Source organism: Pelophylax lessonae (assembly GCF_965119305.1).
Source record: "Pelophylax lessonae genome assembly, chromosome: 4".
In the NCBI taxonomy this organism is placed as follows: domain Eukaryota; kingdom Metazoa; phylum Chordata; class Amphibia; order Anura; family Ranidae; genus Pelophylax; species Pelophylax lessonae.
In genome coordinates, this window is record NC_138771.1 from 54,451,822 (window position 1) to 54,467,194 (window position 15,373).

General features: G+C 40.8%; 1 protein-coding gene across 1 annotated transcript in view; it reads left to right on the forward strand.

Moving 5' to 3' along the window:
* WDR93 (WD repeat domain 93) overlaps positions 1 to 15,373 on the forward strand; it is a 94,510-nt gene that overhangs the window by 43,558 nt on the left and 35,579 nt on the right. Inside the window, exons 8-9 of the mRNA XM_082254671.1 lie at positions 3,508 to 3,575; positions 7,253 to 7,339. Coding sequence (XP_082110797.1) covers positions 3,508 to 3,575; positions 7,253 to 7,339 — 155 coding nt within the window. The remainder of the gene's footprint in view (positions 1 to 3,507; positions 3,576 to 7,252; positions 7,340 to 15,373) is intronic.

Genomic DNA, 15,373 nt, shown 5'->3' on the forward strand with positions numbered 1-15,373 from the left:
TAGACCTGAGCAGCCAATCATGAGCAAAAACATTGTCACATGGAGTGCCATGACTTTTTCCCCTTGTCTAAGGTGCGACACCAGTTGACAGTGACACTTATAAAGGCAGGAATAATGCAGCCAGGTAACCCAGGGGGACCCGAAAGTGTGAAAATCCAGCAGTCCTCAAGGGGGAAGTGCTACACCATATTCGGGGGAAGCGCAATTCATTTAAGAAAAAACAATAAAATGAACAATGATAAAAAGTCCCAATATGTGCAATCCACCTCTGCGTGATTCAAGTGACATTTCAAAATAGAAAATCCGAGAATAATGTGATCCAGTGAATTCGGTGACCACAACCTCTGGCAAAATTGCCTGCCTGCTTCCCTCACCCCCTCCTAGGGTTTCAATCATATTCAGCCATAAAAATGATAAAAGAAAACTATAGTTCTCTCTGCTTCGAATATTTATTGTATACAGTGTAACATAGGGATTAAAAATACTCACAAAAGTGTATAAAAACCATGCATGTGATCAGCACATGTTGCTGATACAAACAAAGGACATCCAAAAGTAACGGCTCATCCACCTGTACATGTTACACTCTCTGCTGGGCTTCTTCAGGAAGAGGGCAAGCAACAAAACTTTTGCAAATTATACTGTCATTTGTTGATTCAGGTTTGCCTATATAAAAATAAAAAAAAAAACATAAATATCCGTTGAATTTTCATTGACCCTTCACAAAATCACCCCATGTTTTACCAGTCCTACTCTACTGCCCTAGACTTATTGGCATCCTATAGTACATGTATTCCTTCTGTCTGTAGACTTTAAGCGGTATTAAACTCACAAGCAAACATTATATTGCAGCTTACCAATTCTTGGATGTGATGGCTGCCTTGGTTTCCTTTTTATACTTTACTTAATTTTTACCTGGTGATCTGGCCAGTAAGATGTAGATTTAGATGTTAGAGGGTTGAGACAAACTTTTTAACACTGACAGGGGTGATTATAATGAGCAGCTCTTATTTATTTATGTAAAACCTTTATCCTAACAGAAAAAAATTGCTATAACTGCTTAAAAAGTTTTAGCTGGAGTTTGGCTTCAATTTGTTAGATGTACTAGCAAATTTAGATGCACTAACACGCCCCTCCCCATCCGCTGACATCCGCAATGCCCATAGACATACATTATGTCTGTATATCATCCGCAAATGGATGGGATGATATGCGGACATACGGAGCGGATGACACAAGTGTCATCTGTGTCCGTGAAAAAAAAAAAAAAGTGCCGGAGCGGATCGCAATACGGTCCGCTCCGTGTGAAAGAGGCCTAATGCAGCCACCACATCTAAAGACTAGAAAACTGCAATATATTACATTTTTGGTTTTGAGTTAGAGGAGGTAGAGCAATTTCTATCAAACTCTGAGATGGCCATACTTTCCAGTGCAGACAGGAGCGCGCGTGTTATGAATCTCAATCGTAAGCATTGAGTGCAAAAATGCCCCTCTGACCTGAGCCTGGAGGAGGAAGTGTTCATAGGGCTGGTTTGTAAAACCTTTATCAAAGAAGAAATACATGGTATCATTACAGCCTTGTACAGCTAGTTTTGACTTTCATCCTTTAAGCCACATCTGGAAGATGAAACACCATGTTTTGGATTGCTCTGACTTTCAGAAATCACACATTTTTTCCAACCTCTGCAAGTTTCTTTAGATGAAAAGGCAACATTACTAAGGCCTAGCTCGCAATTTATTTTTCTTTTATTTATTTTAGTTATCTCATTTAGTGATAAACGGTAAAAGGGAAGTATAACATATTTTCAGCAATGTATTTTAGGTATTATTCCAGGGTTTAAATTGAATTTGTTTTTTACTCAAATTTTTACAAGCTTGCATATTTAGCTATGGGAAAAAGCATTGTAACTTATGCTTAAAGTGCAATTCTGGGATAGCCCTAACTAGTGTTAAAATGGTCTCCTCCCTCCTCATAGCACTTCTACTCACTAACCTGTGTAAGAAAGATGTGTATGCTTACCTATTTTCAGGCCACTCCAGTCCAATCACATGATCTCCTCTGTGTAAGCCCGCGCCAGCTACAGGTGAGAGAAGAGAGCGCTCGACAACGGCTAGTAAAGGTTGGAGCGGTGACCTCAGCCATAAGCTTACTATGCCCCATCTGTTGTTGGTGTTCCCTCCTCTCCCCTGTAGCTGCACTGGCTGACACAGGGGAGTGGGATAACGTGACCGGACCAGAGCAGCCTAAAAATAGTATAATAAGTATATACACGTTTATTATTCAGGTTAGTAAGCATAGGTGTTAGGAGGGGAGAGGGGACAGTTTTAGGAATAGCTAGGTGTTATCTCGGAATTCCACTTTAACTTCTGCTAAGATAAGCTATCAGTCATACAGGGAATGGAATGAATACAGATTCAATATGTATAGTCAAGACTTTACATTTTAGTTATGGATAGGGTGGGGATAGGTTAAAATCCCTGTCAGTTTATTTTTTGCTGCATGTATCTCACTGGGAAATTTACTTTTACTACTCATTTATGAGATGCAAGAAGGAGTAAAAAGAAAATCACTTTAGAGCAGCCTTTTTTTAGTCTTTTTACCCCAGAAGACCCCAATAAATAATTTGTCAGGTCTTGAAGAACCTCTGCTCAAACCAATTCTTTGTGGGTCAGTGGGAAAAATGCCTCTTGCATGGGTGGTCAGTGGGAAGAATGCTACCCTCACTTACAGTTATAAAGATCATTGCTTTCATGCAGTTGGCTTAGCCAAACTGTCATGGCCCCGGAACTATGCAGGCACCATCAAATGGAATGTCAATCAACCACAGCTCAAGGAACCCCTAACAACTTCTTGGGGAACCCTGGTTAAGAATGGCTGCTCTAGACCCGTGGACTCCAAACTGTGGCCTGAGGGCTAGATGTGACCCTTTGCTTGCCTTCATCCAGCCCTTCCAATCACACAAACAATGAGGCTCTATTCCTTCCAATGACACCAACGATGGGGCACTATTCTTCCTCCGAATACTAAAGATTGGGGCATTTATTCCCACCGATGCCAGGTCATTTTCTACTCCAACTGGCCACAATCCGGACCCCTAAAATTTGGAGGGCAGTAAACTTTGTTTAGAAGGTTTAGAGGTCCCTAAAGGAGTGAAGATCATTCCTCCTGTAGACTGTTGTCACCAGGACAGGTGTCTCCATTAGAAGATATCCCCTCACCTTCTGTTCTTGTCAGAGTTCCCATTCCTTTCTTTCTCTGTGACAATGGTCACCACAACAAATACAGAATGTGAGATTCCCTAGAGGAGAAACAGACAGCAACTCTTCCTGCTCTATCCAAAACTAGAAAAAAAGGTTTTGCCTGTAAATACTGTTTAACACAAAGGGGAAGGATTACTTACATTAGACTGATGTCTTTTACATGTATTACTAAAAAGTAAATTAAATTCATGCGTTCACTCCATGTTGATGCACATGTGACTTGTAAATAATCTTTGTCTTGTTTAGGCACACCATGTTTCATATCCTTCAACCTAATAAAATACTGCGCAATGATACAGAAACAATGCAGTCAGGTAAGTGTTTACTTTTACTTTCTGAGCGTATATCACTAAAGTCGGCCATAGAAGGACAGAAACTAATTTGGATCCATCTATGGGCAGGCTGGTTGTACTGAAGCCAAATTATCAATCAACTTCAATCAGGGGCTGACTGGCAACTTTCCGCCCAGGGGGCAAGTACAAACCAGAGGCCCATGATGCAGCGACTCGGCCCACCTCCCACTCTCCCTCTTCCCAGCCTCCTCCTGACCAGTGTTAATTTTTGCAGCAAATTTCAATTTAGTTTTAGTCTTAGTCTTAGGACTAAAATGGCATTTTAGTTTTAGTCCTATTTTAGTCTTCTGCAAGTGTTTTAGTTTTAGTCGTATTTAGTCGACTAAAACTCCAGTATATTTTAGTCGACTAAAACGCCCTACATTTTAGTCGACTAAAACTCATTTTAGTCATCTATAATCAAATGGGTGTAGTTCAATTGTAATTTGTAATGCATTATTTAAGCATTTCTCTACAATTTCCAAACTCATTATATACTACTGCTGGTCCTGGAGGGAAAAATCGAATATGTTATTATTTATGCTTTCAGCATGCACCAGTGTTAATTTTTGGCAGCAAATTTCGATTTAGTTTTAGTTATAGTCTTTTGACTAAAATGCCATTTTAGTTTTAGTCGTATTTTAGTCTTAAGACTAAAATGCCATTTTAGTTTTAGTCATATTTTAGTCATCTGAATTGTGTTAGTCGACGAAAACGTTTAAGTTGGTTTTAGTCGACGAAATTAACACTGCTCCTGACCCCAATCCAGGCTGAAGCTCTGTTCCAGGTACTCTCTACTCACAGGCCAAGGACAGCTCGGTTTGGGCTCCATAGGGGCATGGAACCGGCCTCTGCTCAGACATAGTCTACACCATCCATGCTGGAGGGGGGGAGGCCTGCACTCTGTTCTTGTCTTCATCCCGCACTCAGTAGGTCAGCGGCAGGGACTTTTTACTTTTCTTCACCAATAATCCTTTAGGCATGTCTGTGGCAGAAGCAGTGCAGCCTTTTTATGGGGCATTAGAGTGGCCCAGAGGGCAATTGCCTCCCTGCCCCCTGGCCCAGTCCTCCCCTGACTTCAATACAACCAGCCTGTCAGGTTTTTCTCTACGATTACTGCCACCGGCTATAGTGGATGGTCGGGAAATCTCTCGCTGTCTGAGAGAGATTAGCGCAGAGGGAGGGATTCCCCCATCAACCTGTGGTTGAAGGAAAGAAAATTGCTTAATGTATGGCCAGCCTAGGGGCTCATTCACAACAGCAGCCATGTTGAATCCACAGCCGCTGGTGTGCTCTAGGAGGAACAGTGCAGATGTGCCGGTCCTGGAGCACTGTGTAGTTTATTTCTCTTTGTGTGCAAACCTTATTGAAATATCACAAGTTCTATTGGCTGAATATGCTGTATGGCAGTGTGGACTGGCATGATGTGGAACAAGGCTTTTTGCCTTGTCTTGCATTGGGACTGCGGTGGGCAAGGCTGGTAAAAACTCTGTAAAAAGTAGATTCTTTCAACATGTGGTAAGGGGAGGAAAACATGGGAATAGGAGCCCACAGCACCTGTTGGTTTGATAGTAGACTACACAATATTTATATGCAATAGTTCACATTTACCTGCCTAATAAAAAAAAAAATGTTTTTTACTGCTTATGGCCATAATAAAGAAATAAATACATTAAATATAAAAAAAAAAAAAAAACATTTTATATTTCTTAAAAGCCCAAATGCCCACTATCTGTTGTTAATCATTTTGGGATTAAAAAAGAGTGACAGCGCAGTCTTAGATTTAGAAACCGAATGCACCGCGCTGTCACTGACGTCCGTTGATCTACATCAATGACCAGGAATCATTCAGCATGGTTCCCGGTTATATGATCACTATGACAGCTGATCGTGATGTTTGTTTACAAACGTGGCCACTCCAGCTGCCAGAGAGAGGCACAGGCTGTAGCTGTCATGATACAAGACCTTGAAAAGTAAAAATAAAATGATTAAGAGCCGCGTCACACTTGTGCGATGCGGGAAGGCTGCGAATTCGCAGCCTGTTCCCGCATTGCATCCGCACATCTGGCAGTTCACACTGCCATGTGTGATACGCTGGGGGTGTCAATGAAATGTTAACGACACCCACAGTTTGATCGCATATCGCAGTGCGATCTGACAGTTCACACAGGATCGGATCGCACAAGTGTGAACCACTGTGCGATCCGATCCTGATGCGGCTGAAAAAATCTCATGTGCGACTTTTGTGCGGGTGCAGTGCGAATTTAGCCATACAAAGTGTATGGCTGAATTTGCACTGCACATCCGATCACATGTAATTAAGGAGCAGTGCACTCCGATATTACATGCGATCGCCGCACACGCGGAAGTGTGAACCGGCACTAAATCCCATTTCATGTGAAATAATAAAAAATGCCATATTTCTGTATTTGTCGGTTTATCGTACCGAAAAAAACCTTAAATGTCCTTAAGTTGGCAAATTTGTCTTAGAATTTGTCTTAGAATTATTGTGAAGTCCCTTGTTTTTCAGGTTGTTATTCTTTTTAAAACTATTTGCTGTGTTAAAGGACGTGATGTTCTCATGTTGAAAAGATGTACCGTATATACTCGAGTATAAGCCGACCCGAATGTAAGCCGAGGCACTAATTATACCACAAAAAACTGGGAAAACGTATTGACTCTAGTAAAAGCCTAGGGTGAGAAAAACAGCAGCTACTGGACCCAACTGGGCCACCACGAGACCCAAAACAGGGGCTGCGGGCATGGTGCAGGGGCTGTGGGCATGGTGCAGGAGCTGCAGGGCTATGGTCATGGAAGACTTTACCTTACTTCCTGCCACAGTAGTTACCTGGATACAATATAGAAGGATTTCTCTTTGACAGTGACACGGACAAAAAAAAATACCGTATGTACATTCTTTGTAGAATTTGAAAGGAGTAGAACCTCTGACAGGTAGTTTTTGCTGTCTTTCAGTGCATTGAATAAATACTTTGCTAGGGGACACAGGCAGCAGTAACTACCTAACAGCAGTTATAGGCTGGGTTTCCACTGCCGCACGGAGTGGTTCACAGCAAGGGTCCGGTGTGTCCCTGTTCAACATTTCACATACAATTTTAGTCTGAACTTTTCGCTGAATTCGGACCTGAAACAGATCCAGAAGACGCACAGGACTCCTGTGCAATTAACACCAGAGCCGCTCCGGAGATATGTGAACTGGCTCCATATCTCCTGACATGCGAATTGGATGCGGAGAAACTCGCATCCAATTCGCAATAATGTGAACCCAGCCTAATGCCGTGCCAGTTAGAATTATACTTTAACTATCTTTTTTCGCCACTAGGTGGTGCTACCAGCAACATTCTCTATTCAGTGTTCTTTGAATATATCATACTGTGTATATATATATATATATATATATATATATATAGGGGTCCTTCAAAAACTTTCCGCACTTTTTTGTAAACTAAGTCTGTATATATATATATATATATATATATATATGTGTGTGTGTGGAAACGTTTTGAAGACCCCTTGTATTTATGCATATACAGTGTGTGTGTGTGCATGTGTATGTATATATATATATATATATATATATATATATATATCATCCTGATTAGAACATTCAGTTTAAAACCCATTTATTTCTCCTTCTGTAGCTGTACCTAATGCCATAAGTGTACACTGGAGCGGATGCCACAATTTCTTCATCTACCTACTGGCCAAATCGACTAAGGATAAAGCAGGTAATAAATACTTTTAAATAACTATAACAGTTTGCTGGGTTAGAAAAAAAACTTCTAAAAGATAAGAGCTCTGTGAATTTGTGTTCTCTTAAGGATTTCAGAATCATGTTTTTTTGCTTCACCGAAGCTACTAATATACCAATTACATAAAGTGTTAATAAATTATTAGATAATGATAAAAATATAATAACTTATTGATGTGTTAATAAAATATTAGATAATAATAATGTAACAATATAACAGTAATATGTTAATCAAATAATAATATGGGGTCAGTCTGACACTAGTATAGGTTTTCAATGCAGCTGTAGATTATGTAACAATCATGCAATATTGATGAACTTAAAGTGTTACTAAACCCACAGCAGTACAATCAGTCTGTATATGCAGTAAAGCTTGCTTGTTATACTCGCTGTGGAACCTAAGGGGTTAATCCTCTGCGTTGTGTAAAAGGCTGTTTGATCCTGTCTTCTCTGATCCTCCCCTTCTTCCACTGTCCCTAATCCATCTCCTGATAGAACAGACCCATGGGGGCACTCTGCACATGCTCAGGTGTATATTGCTATTTTTTTTTTCTTGGAAGAGTGCATGTGATCAGCACAGGGCCAATCAGCACTGTCCAGACAGAGGGTTAGGGGTTCTGCAGCCTCATAGGACAGTCAGAGTAGAATGAAAACTCCTCCTACAAGCTTTAAACAGACACTGATCGACGTCATAAGACTTCTACAGTATATACTGCTGATGAGAAAAGGTATTTAACAGTTTATATTTACTAAAATAATTGCGTTTCCATGTTCTGTGTACTGTATCAGATATAGTGAGTGCAGGCTCCTGTGTTTAGTAACACTTTAAAGTAGAACTTATAGCCCCTCTAAGGTTTATTTTTGCCCTCTTTGTCCCATTAGGGGGATTTACCTATAGCCAAACAGGAAATGAGAAGAAATCCCTGCAAATGAAAGGGAATCTCTTGGGGATCCCCAGGTCACCAAAACTAGTGTCCCCATTGGAAGATTTCCCCTCTATTACTTTTCTCAACCCAAAATTTAGGATTTTCTTTTACTTTTATTTTCAATGATAATAGTAAACAGGACAAATGGAGAGGGTGAATCTCTTCGGCTGGGACACATAGAGCAATAAAAACTGACAGGTTCTAATCCCTCTCCACTCTAACTAAAACTAAAAAAAAGTTTTCCCTTTAGTTATACTTTAAATCTGAACTCAAGGCAAACAGCCTAATACACCAATTGAAATTTAAATATGGGAACTATTTACCTGTCCATCCAGTCCTAAGAGTTAGCCACTAGCAATAATTGCATGTAAAATCCAACATGCTGGCTATACCCAAGTTGATCGATCATGGTTCTAATCTCTGCCAGTCCCTGCTGAACCGGTCGAGATTGAAACTGTCTATGGCTGGCTTTAGATACCCAGCAATCATTATTCCACCTACAATTGCATCTTATATTCTTATAAGGAATATAAAGGATCTGTGGAATTAATATACAGGTGTTGTTGGGGTGTGACATGCGCAAGGACAAGCTTCTCAAACACCCCTGGTCTTGAACTCTACCTATCCTCTTTACCATCACAGAAGAAGAATGAAAAAGTGGGACATGGGCGTTCGCAGGTAGGGGTAAGGGGGGGCAAATGCCCCCCCCTGGAATCTCAACTTCCCCTTTAAAGTGGCTGTTAAACCACTTTATACCATCCTGTCTCGTCTGTCGCGGCTCATGTGATCCTGTTGGCTCTCCTTTCCCCGTCTGGCAGCTTCCTGCCACGCGCGGGCCGAGTATTCCTTGCTGACGTCAGTCTGGAGGGGAGTAGGAGGGGAGGGGGAGAGGAGGAGAGAGGCAGCGAGTCACGTGAGCGGCGATTGGCGCTTTGAAAACTTTTTATAAAGCACAGACACAGGGGCACACAGGATTATTAAACAAACTGTAGACATGATATGAAACTTTAAATGAAACTACAGCAGCAGGAGGGGAGGGGGCAGGCACTGACACAGGAGCAGACAGGCAGGGAGGGAGGGGGGAGAGAGGACAGAGGAGGAGAGAGCTGCGGATGATAGAGACACGTATACTGACCACTGTTGTCATGTTTTTTATTCTTTTGTAATAAAATGAATATATTTTTTATACATACATGAGTGTTGTGTTTGTACTCCTGCAACCATCAGTTATGCCGGTATAGTCCCGCTTTCTTGGGTCCTCTCTTGGCCCCTACTACCCCCTGTTTTTGTCCTAGTTTCTTGGGGATGATGGCATACATTTCACGGTATCTGTTTTTTTGACCACTGTGTCAGGGCTCAGCAGCCATGGTATACCGTGGTCAGTTTACAGAGGGGAGGACATAGCCAGGAAGGATCAGCCAGGTATTTTAGGTGATAGAAGGGGCCAAATTGCACAGCACAAACACTGTGCTGTATAACATGCTTTAAAGGAACAGGATCGTTTTTTTTTTTTTTTAGGTTAACAAATGCTTTAAAAATAAATGATGCCATTTGCCCTTTAAAAATAAATACTTAAAATAAGTATAATGACTAAGTCTCTCCTCTTCATGACATTGTTGAAATGGGGCGGAGCATGGGTGACCTTAAAATTATGCCCCCCCCCGAAAAAAGTTCTGCGGATGCCCATGCCCTCAAAGACGCCTGTTTAGCTGTCTGGTGATCCACAGGGCAGAATCACAGAGTTCTTTCCACAGTCACAGCCACTACTTACACTGGACAAGATGGCGGTAAATGATACTGCATCTGAAACTTCCTCCACGGCCTTCAGTGGGAACAGTCTAAAGATTCCGTCACTGACATCACAAACTGCTGCACATCCAGAGGCCCAAGTACTTACTTTGGCAACACAAAGAAAGAACCTTTATGCACATATCAAACTTTCAGACTTTTACCCGCAAGCGATGAATAAGAAAGGTATATTCAGAAATTGGAACATACAAACAAGGCAGAAATTTGGCATATAAAAGAAAAGGTTACACATATTTACAATAGGGTGATTTCCCTGGCAAAGCAGGGTGCCACATTATCTGCCAAACTAGATGTATTGAGCACATTTACAGGTAACAGGAATGTAGAATTGATTATGCAATCCTAGCTATAGACGACCTAGAAAAACATAATTTCTGCAATATTCTTACAGCTCTTGGCTTGCCTGAAGCAACAGGCCCTTGGGACTTTACACCTACACTGCACCATATTTAACTCTTTATTGAAGTGCTTTTAGAACTTAGGTCACAGTCTACTCAAAATAGAGCTCTTACTATAAGCAGCACAGTGGCTTAGTGTTTAGCACTTCTGTTATGCAGCACTGGGGTTCTTGGCTCAAATCCTGGCCAGGACAATATCTGCATGGAGTTTGTTTGCTTGCCAGAATAAAAATAGATACCTGTTGTTTGTCCAAACAATCTGGTGGCTATATGTTTCCTTGATCTGGTAGGGTACCAAGCTACAGTTTTGGCCAAATTGCTGGACTGGTTGAAAAATGTCAAAACCATGGTATGGGTGACTTTGGAACAGGTCATCTCCCTCATTCCTCTGAGAGCGCTCCCTTGGGTAAGATGTTCTTGTCCAGCATATGTGATAGACCCCCCTATTCTGGGTACTACAAACAAAATAGTCTTCAAGAATTTGACTCAACACTAGACTCCTCTATGTCCCCCTTTAAAGGAAATTCAGATTTCCCTCTGGAGCTCCACTATGTCAAGTTCCATCCATTCTTGCAAATAAAATTCAGGCTTCAACTACTTTGAGATAACATGAGCTGGAAATCCCAAAAATCATATTTTTGGACCTGTCCGCTGATCCTTGCCTTTTGGCAAAGTATTTGTATCCTGATCCAGGATCTCATGGGTCTTTCTTTTGATCAAGACCCAACTGCCTGCCTATTGCATCTCAGGTCTCTATCTAAGTATAAATATTGCCATTCTTTGGTGAGACCTATTTTCATAATGCGGCCTGGGCTTGTATCAAGGTTCAATGGATATCCACCTCGTGTCCCAAAGTAAGTCGGTGGATTTCACGTGTAAACCATATTATTCACATGAAAAAATGAAAATATAATTAAATGTGGTGCTTACTTGCGTGGACTAACTGGTGCCTTAACTGTGTTTAAGTAAGTTATGTCATAATTCCATATATACACAATATTTAACAAAATAGTAATTCCCACACCTTCTCAAACTTAAGTCATGAGTTTATATATATATATATATATATATATATATATATATATATATATATATATATATTTATATATATATATATATATATATATAATATACAGTGCCTTGCGAAAGTATTTGGCCCCCTTGAACTTTGCAACCTTTTACCACATTTCAGGCTTCAAACATAAAGATATAAAACTGTAATTTTTTTGTGAAGAATCAACAACAACTGGGACACAATCATGAAGTGGAATGAAATTTATTGGATATTTCAAACTTTGTTAACAAATAAAAAACTGAAAATTTGGGCGTGCAAAATTATTCAGCCCCTTTACTTTCAGTGCAGCAAACTCTTTCCAGAGGTTCAGTGAGGATCTCTGAATGATCCAATGTTGACCTAAATGACTAATGATGATAAATAGAATCCACCTGTGTGTAATCAAGTCTCCGTATAAATGCACCTGCACTGTAATAGTCTCAGAGGTCCGTTTAAAGCGCAGAGAGCATCATGAAGAACAAGGAACACACCAGACAGGTCCGAGATACTGTTGTGGAGAAGTTTAAAGCCGGATTTGGATACAAAAAGATTTCCCAAGCTTTAAACATCCCAAGGAGCACTGTGCAAGCGATAATATTGAAATGGAAGGAGTATCAGACCACTTCAAATCTACGAAGACCTGGCCGTCCCTCTAAACTTTCAGCTCATACAAGGAGAAGACTGATCAGAGATGCAGCCAAGAGGCCCATGATCACTCTGGATGAACTGCAGAGATCTACAGCTGAGGTGGGAGACTCTGTCCATAGGACAACAATCAGTCGTATACTGCAAAAATCTGGCCTTTATGGAAGAGTGACAAGAAGAAAGCCATTTCTTAAAGATATCCATAAAAAGTGTCGTTTAACCACTCTACTACCGCTCACAGTAATACTACTGCGGCAGAGTGGCTCGTTCCCGTCCAGTCACGTAGTATTAACGTGACTGGACTCCTCCCCTTCTGGGCGGCGCTTGCGCGCCGCCGGAGGCTCGCTCCCGCTGTTTTCATTCACAGCGGGAGTCGGGCCAGGGGAGGAGCAGCGGCGATCGCCGCTGCTCTTACCCGATCGTCGGGGATCGAGTCTGGAGATCCGCCCGCTGTGTGTAAACACAGCGGGCGGATCTCCATAGTGACAGGGAGTGACAGATCGGACTGTTCAGCATAGCTGGACATCCGATCTGTCCATGAATCACATAGTCACCTCCCCCCCTACACGTCAGTAAGCACCAGGCATACATTAACCCCTCCCTCTCCAATAAAATTAACCCCTTCCCTGCCAGTGTCATTTTTACAGTAACAGTGAATATTTATAGCACTGATTACTGCAGTAATGTCACTGGTACCCCCAAAAGTGTCAAAAATGTCAGTCAGGGGTCCGGTCTGTCCGCCGCAATGTCGCAGTCCCGCAAAAAAAATCGCAGATCGCCGCCATTACGCGTTAAAAAAAAAACACCAAAAATGACAGAAATCTTTCCCTTTGTTAGTAAACGCAATAACTTTTGCGCAAACCAATAAAAATACGCTTATTGCGATTTTTTTTACCAAACATATGTAGCATAAAACAAATTGGCCAAAAACTTTTAAAAAAATTGGTTTTTACATCTTTTTTGGGGGGAATTTCATATAAAAAAATGTGAAAAATATTGTTATTTTTTCAAAATAAACGCTCTTTTTTTGTTTATAGCGCAAAAAGTAAAAATCGCACAGGTGATCAAATACCACCAAAAGAAAGCTCTGTTTGTGGGAAAAAAAGGACGTAAATTTCGTTTGGGTACGGCGTCGCACGACCGCGCAATTGTCAGTTGAAGTCGCACAGCGCCGAATCGCAAAAAGTGGCCTGGACGGAAGACAGCAAAATCCTCCGGTTGTAAAGTGGTTAAAGTTTGCCACAAGCCACCTGGGAGATACACCAAACATGTGGAAGAAGGTGCTCTGGTCAGATGAAACCAAAATCAAACTTTTTGGCAACAATGCAAAACTTTATGTTTTGTGTAAAAGCAACACAGCTCATCACCCTGAACACACCATCCCCACTGTCAAACATGGTGGTGGCAGCATCATGGTTTGGGCCTGCTTTTCTTCAGCAGGGATAGGGAAGATGGTTAAAATTGATGGGAAGATGGATGGAGCCAAATACAGGACCATTCTGGAAGAAAACCTGATGGAGTCTGCAAAAGACCTGAGACTGGGACTGAGATTTCTCTTCCAACAAGACAATGATCCAAAACATAAAGCAAAATCTACAATGGAATGGTTCACAAATAAACATATCCAGGTGTTAGAATAGCCAAGTCAAAGTCCAGATCTGAATCCAATCGAGAATCTGTGGAAAGAACTGAAAATTGCTGTTCACAAATGCTCTCCATCCAACTTCACTGAGCTCGAGCTGTTTTGCAAGGAGGAATGGGCAAAAATGTCAGTCTCTCGATTTGCAAAACTGATCGAGACATACCCCAAGCGACTTACAGCTGTAATCGCAGCAAAAGGTGGCTCTACAAAGTATTAACTTAAGGGGGCTGAATAATTTTGCGCGCCCAATTTTTCAGTTTTTTATTTGTTAAAAAAGTTTGAAATATCCAATAAATTTCGTTACACTTCATGATTGTGTCCCACTTGTTGTTGATTCTTCAAAAAAAAAAAAAAAAAATTACAGTTTTATATCTTTCTATTTGAAGCCTGAAATGTGGCAAAAGGTCGAAAAGTTCAAGGGGGCCGAATACTTTCGCAAGGCACTGTGTGTATATATATATATCTATATATAGATATATATATATATATATATATATATAGGGAAATAAACATATGTGCTCCACGTGAAACGTGTGCTCTTTTTTTTTTTTTTTTTTAATAACCCTACTGGGGGTTTATACCCTTAATCTAGTGCTGTAAAATATTTTCAAATCTAAATACATATAGTGTCAATAGATTACAGAGATTATATTTAATAAATAGCCCAGTATATTTAATATTCACAATATAGTTCTATATAGTATTGTTGTTAACTGTCCATAACAGGGATAATTAACTGTCCTTGATATAAAGTGGCCAGTATTAAGCTGACTCCTCTAGATATGTGTTTTAAAATGTCATATATCCACCACCGTGCTTATGCTTCACCCTTGTGTTGTTACAAGTGGCTGCTCACCTCCAGTATATTTTAGTTCAATCTTATTTTATTGAAGAGAACATAGACTAAAGTATACATATCTTGTACAATGATGTAACACTTACATAAGTAAGTAGAGAAAAAAAGGGGGGAAGGAGGGTTAATATTGACAATATATTATCTATATTGTGATGTATTAAAGTAAATTACCATGTAAGTAATACGAAAACATTAACAGACTCTATAGCAACCGTTAACTTAAATAGCCTGTGCTAGTATGTAAGCACTCAACACTATTGCAAGGCCTCGTGTATTCATCTGAAGATTCCTTCTCTCAGGAAATGTTAGACTGGCTGGATTGCTTAGATTTTGTTATGAATGGATTTCGTCTGGTTTTTGGGTGAGTAAATTCCTATAGGTTGGGACATTAAAAGGCAGGGATAAAAGAGGGAGCAGAGGGGGAAGACACAGATAAGAAGGGATACACTCTCCATTACTGCTAGGGGGCAGTATTGTCACAGCCCATTTGTCAAACTCCGCTGAGTACCTAAACATGGACCATGAAGTCCACGTCATGGAGAATTGTTCTTCCTTTCCAGATTCTTGAGCCAAAAGTCATTCCAGGTCTCTGATTCGGCCCACTCCCTGAGGGAAGGCATGTCCGACGCCCTCCAGTATGTAGGGATCACTGCCCTGGTTGCAACCAAGAAACCACAGGAC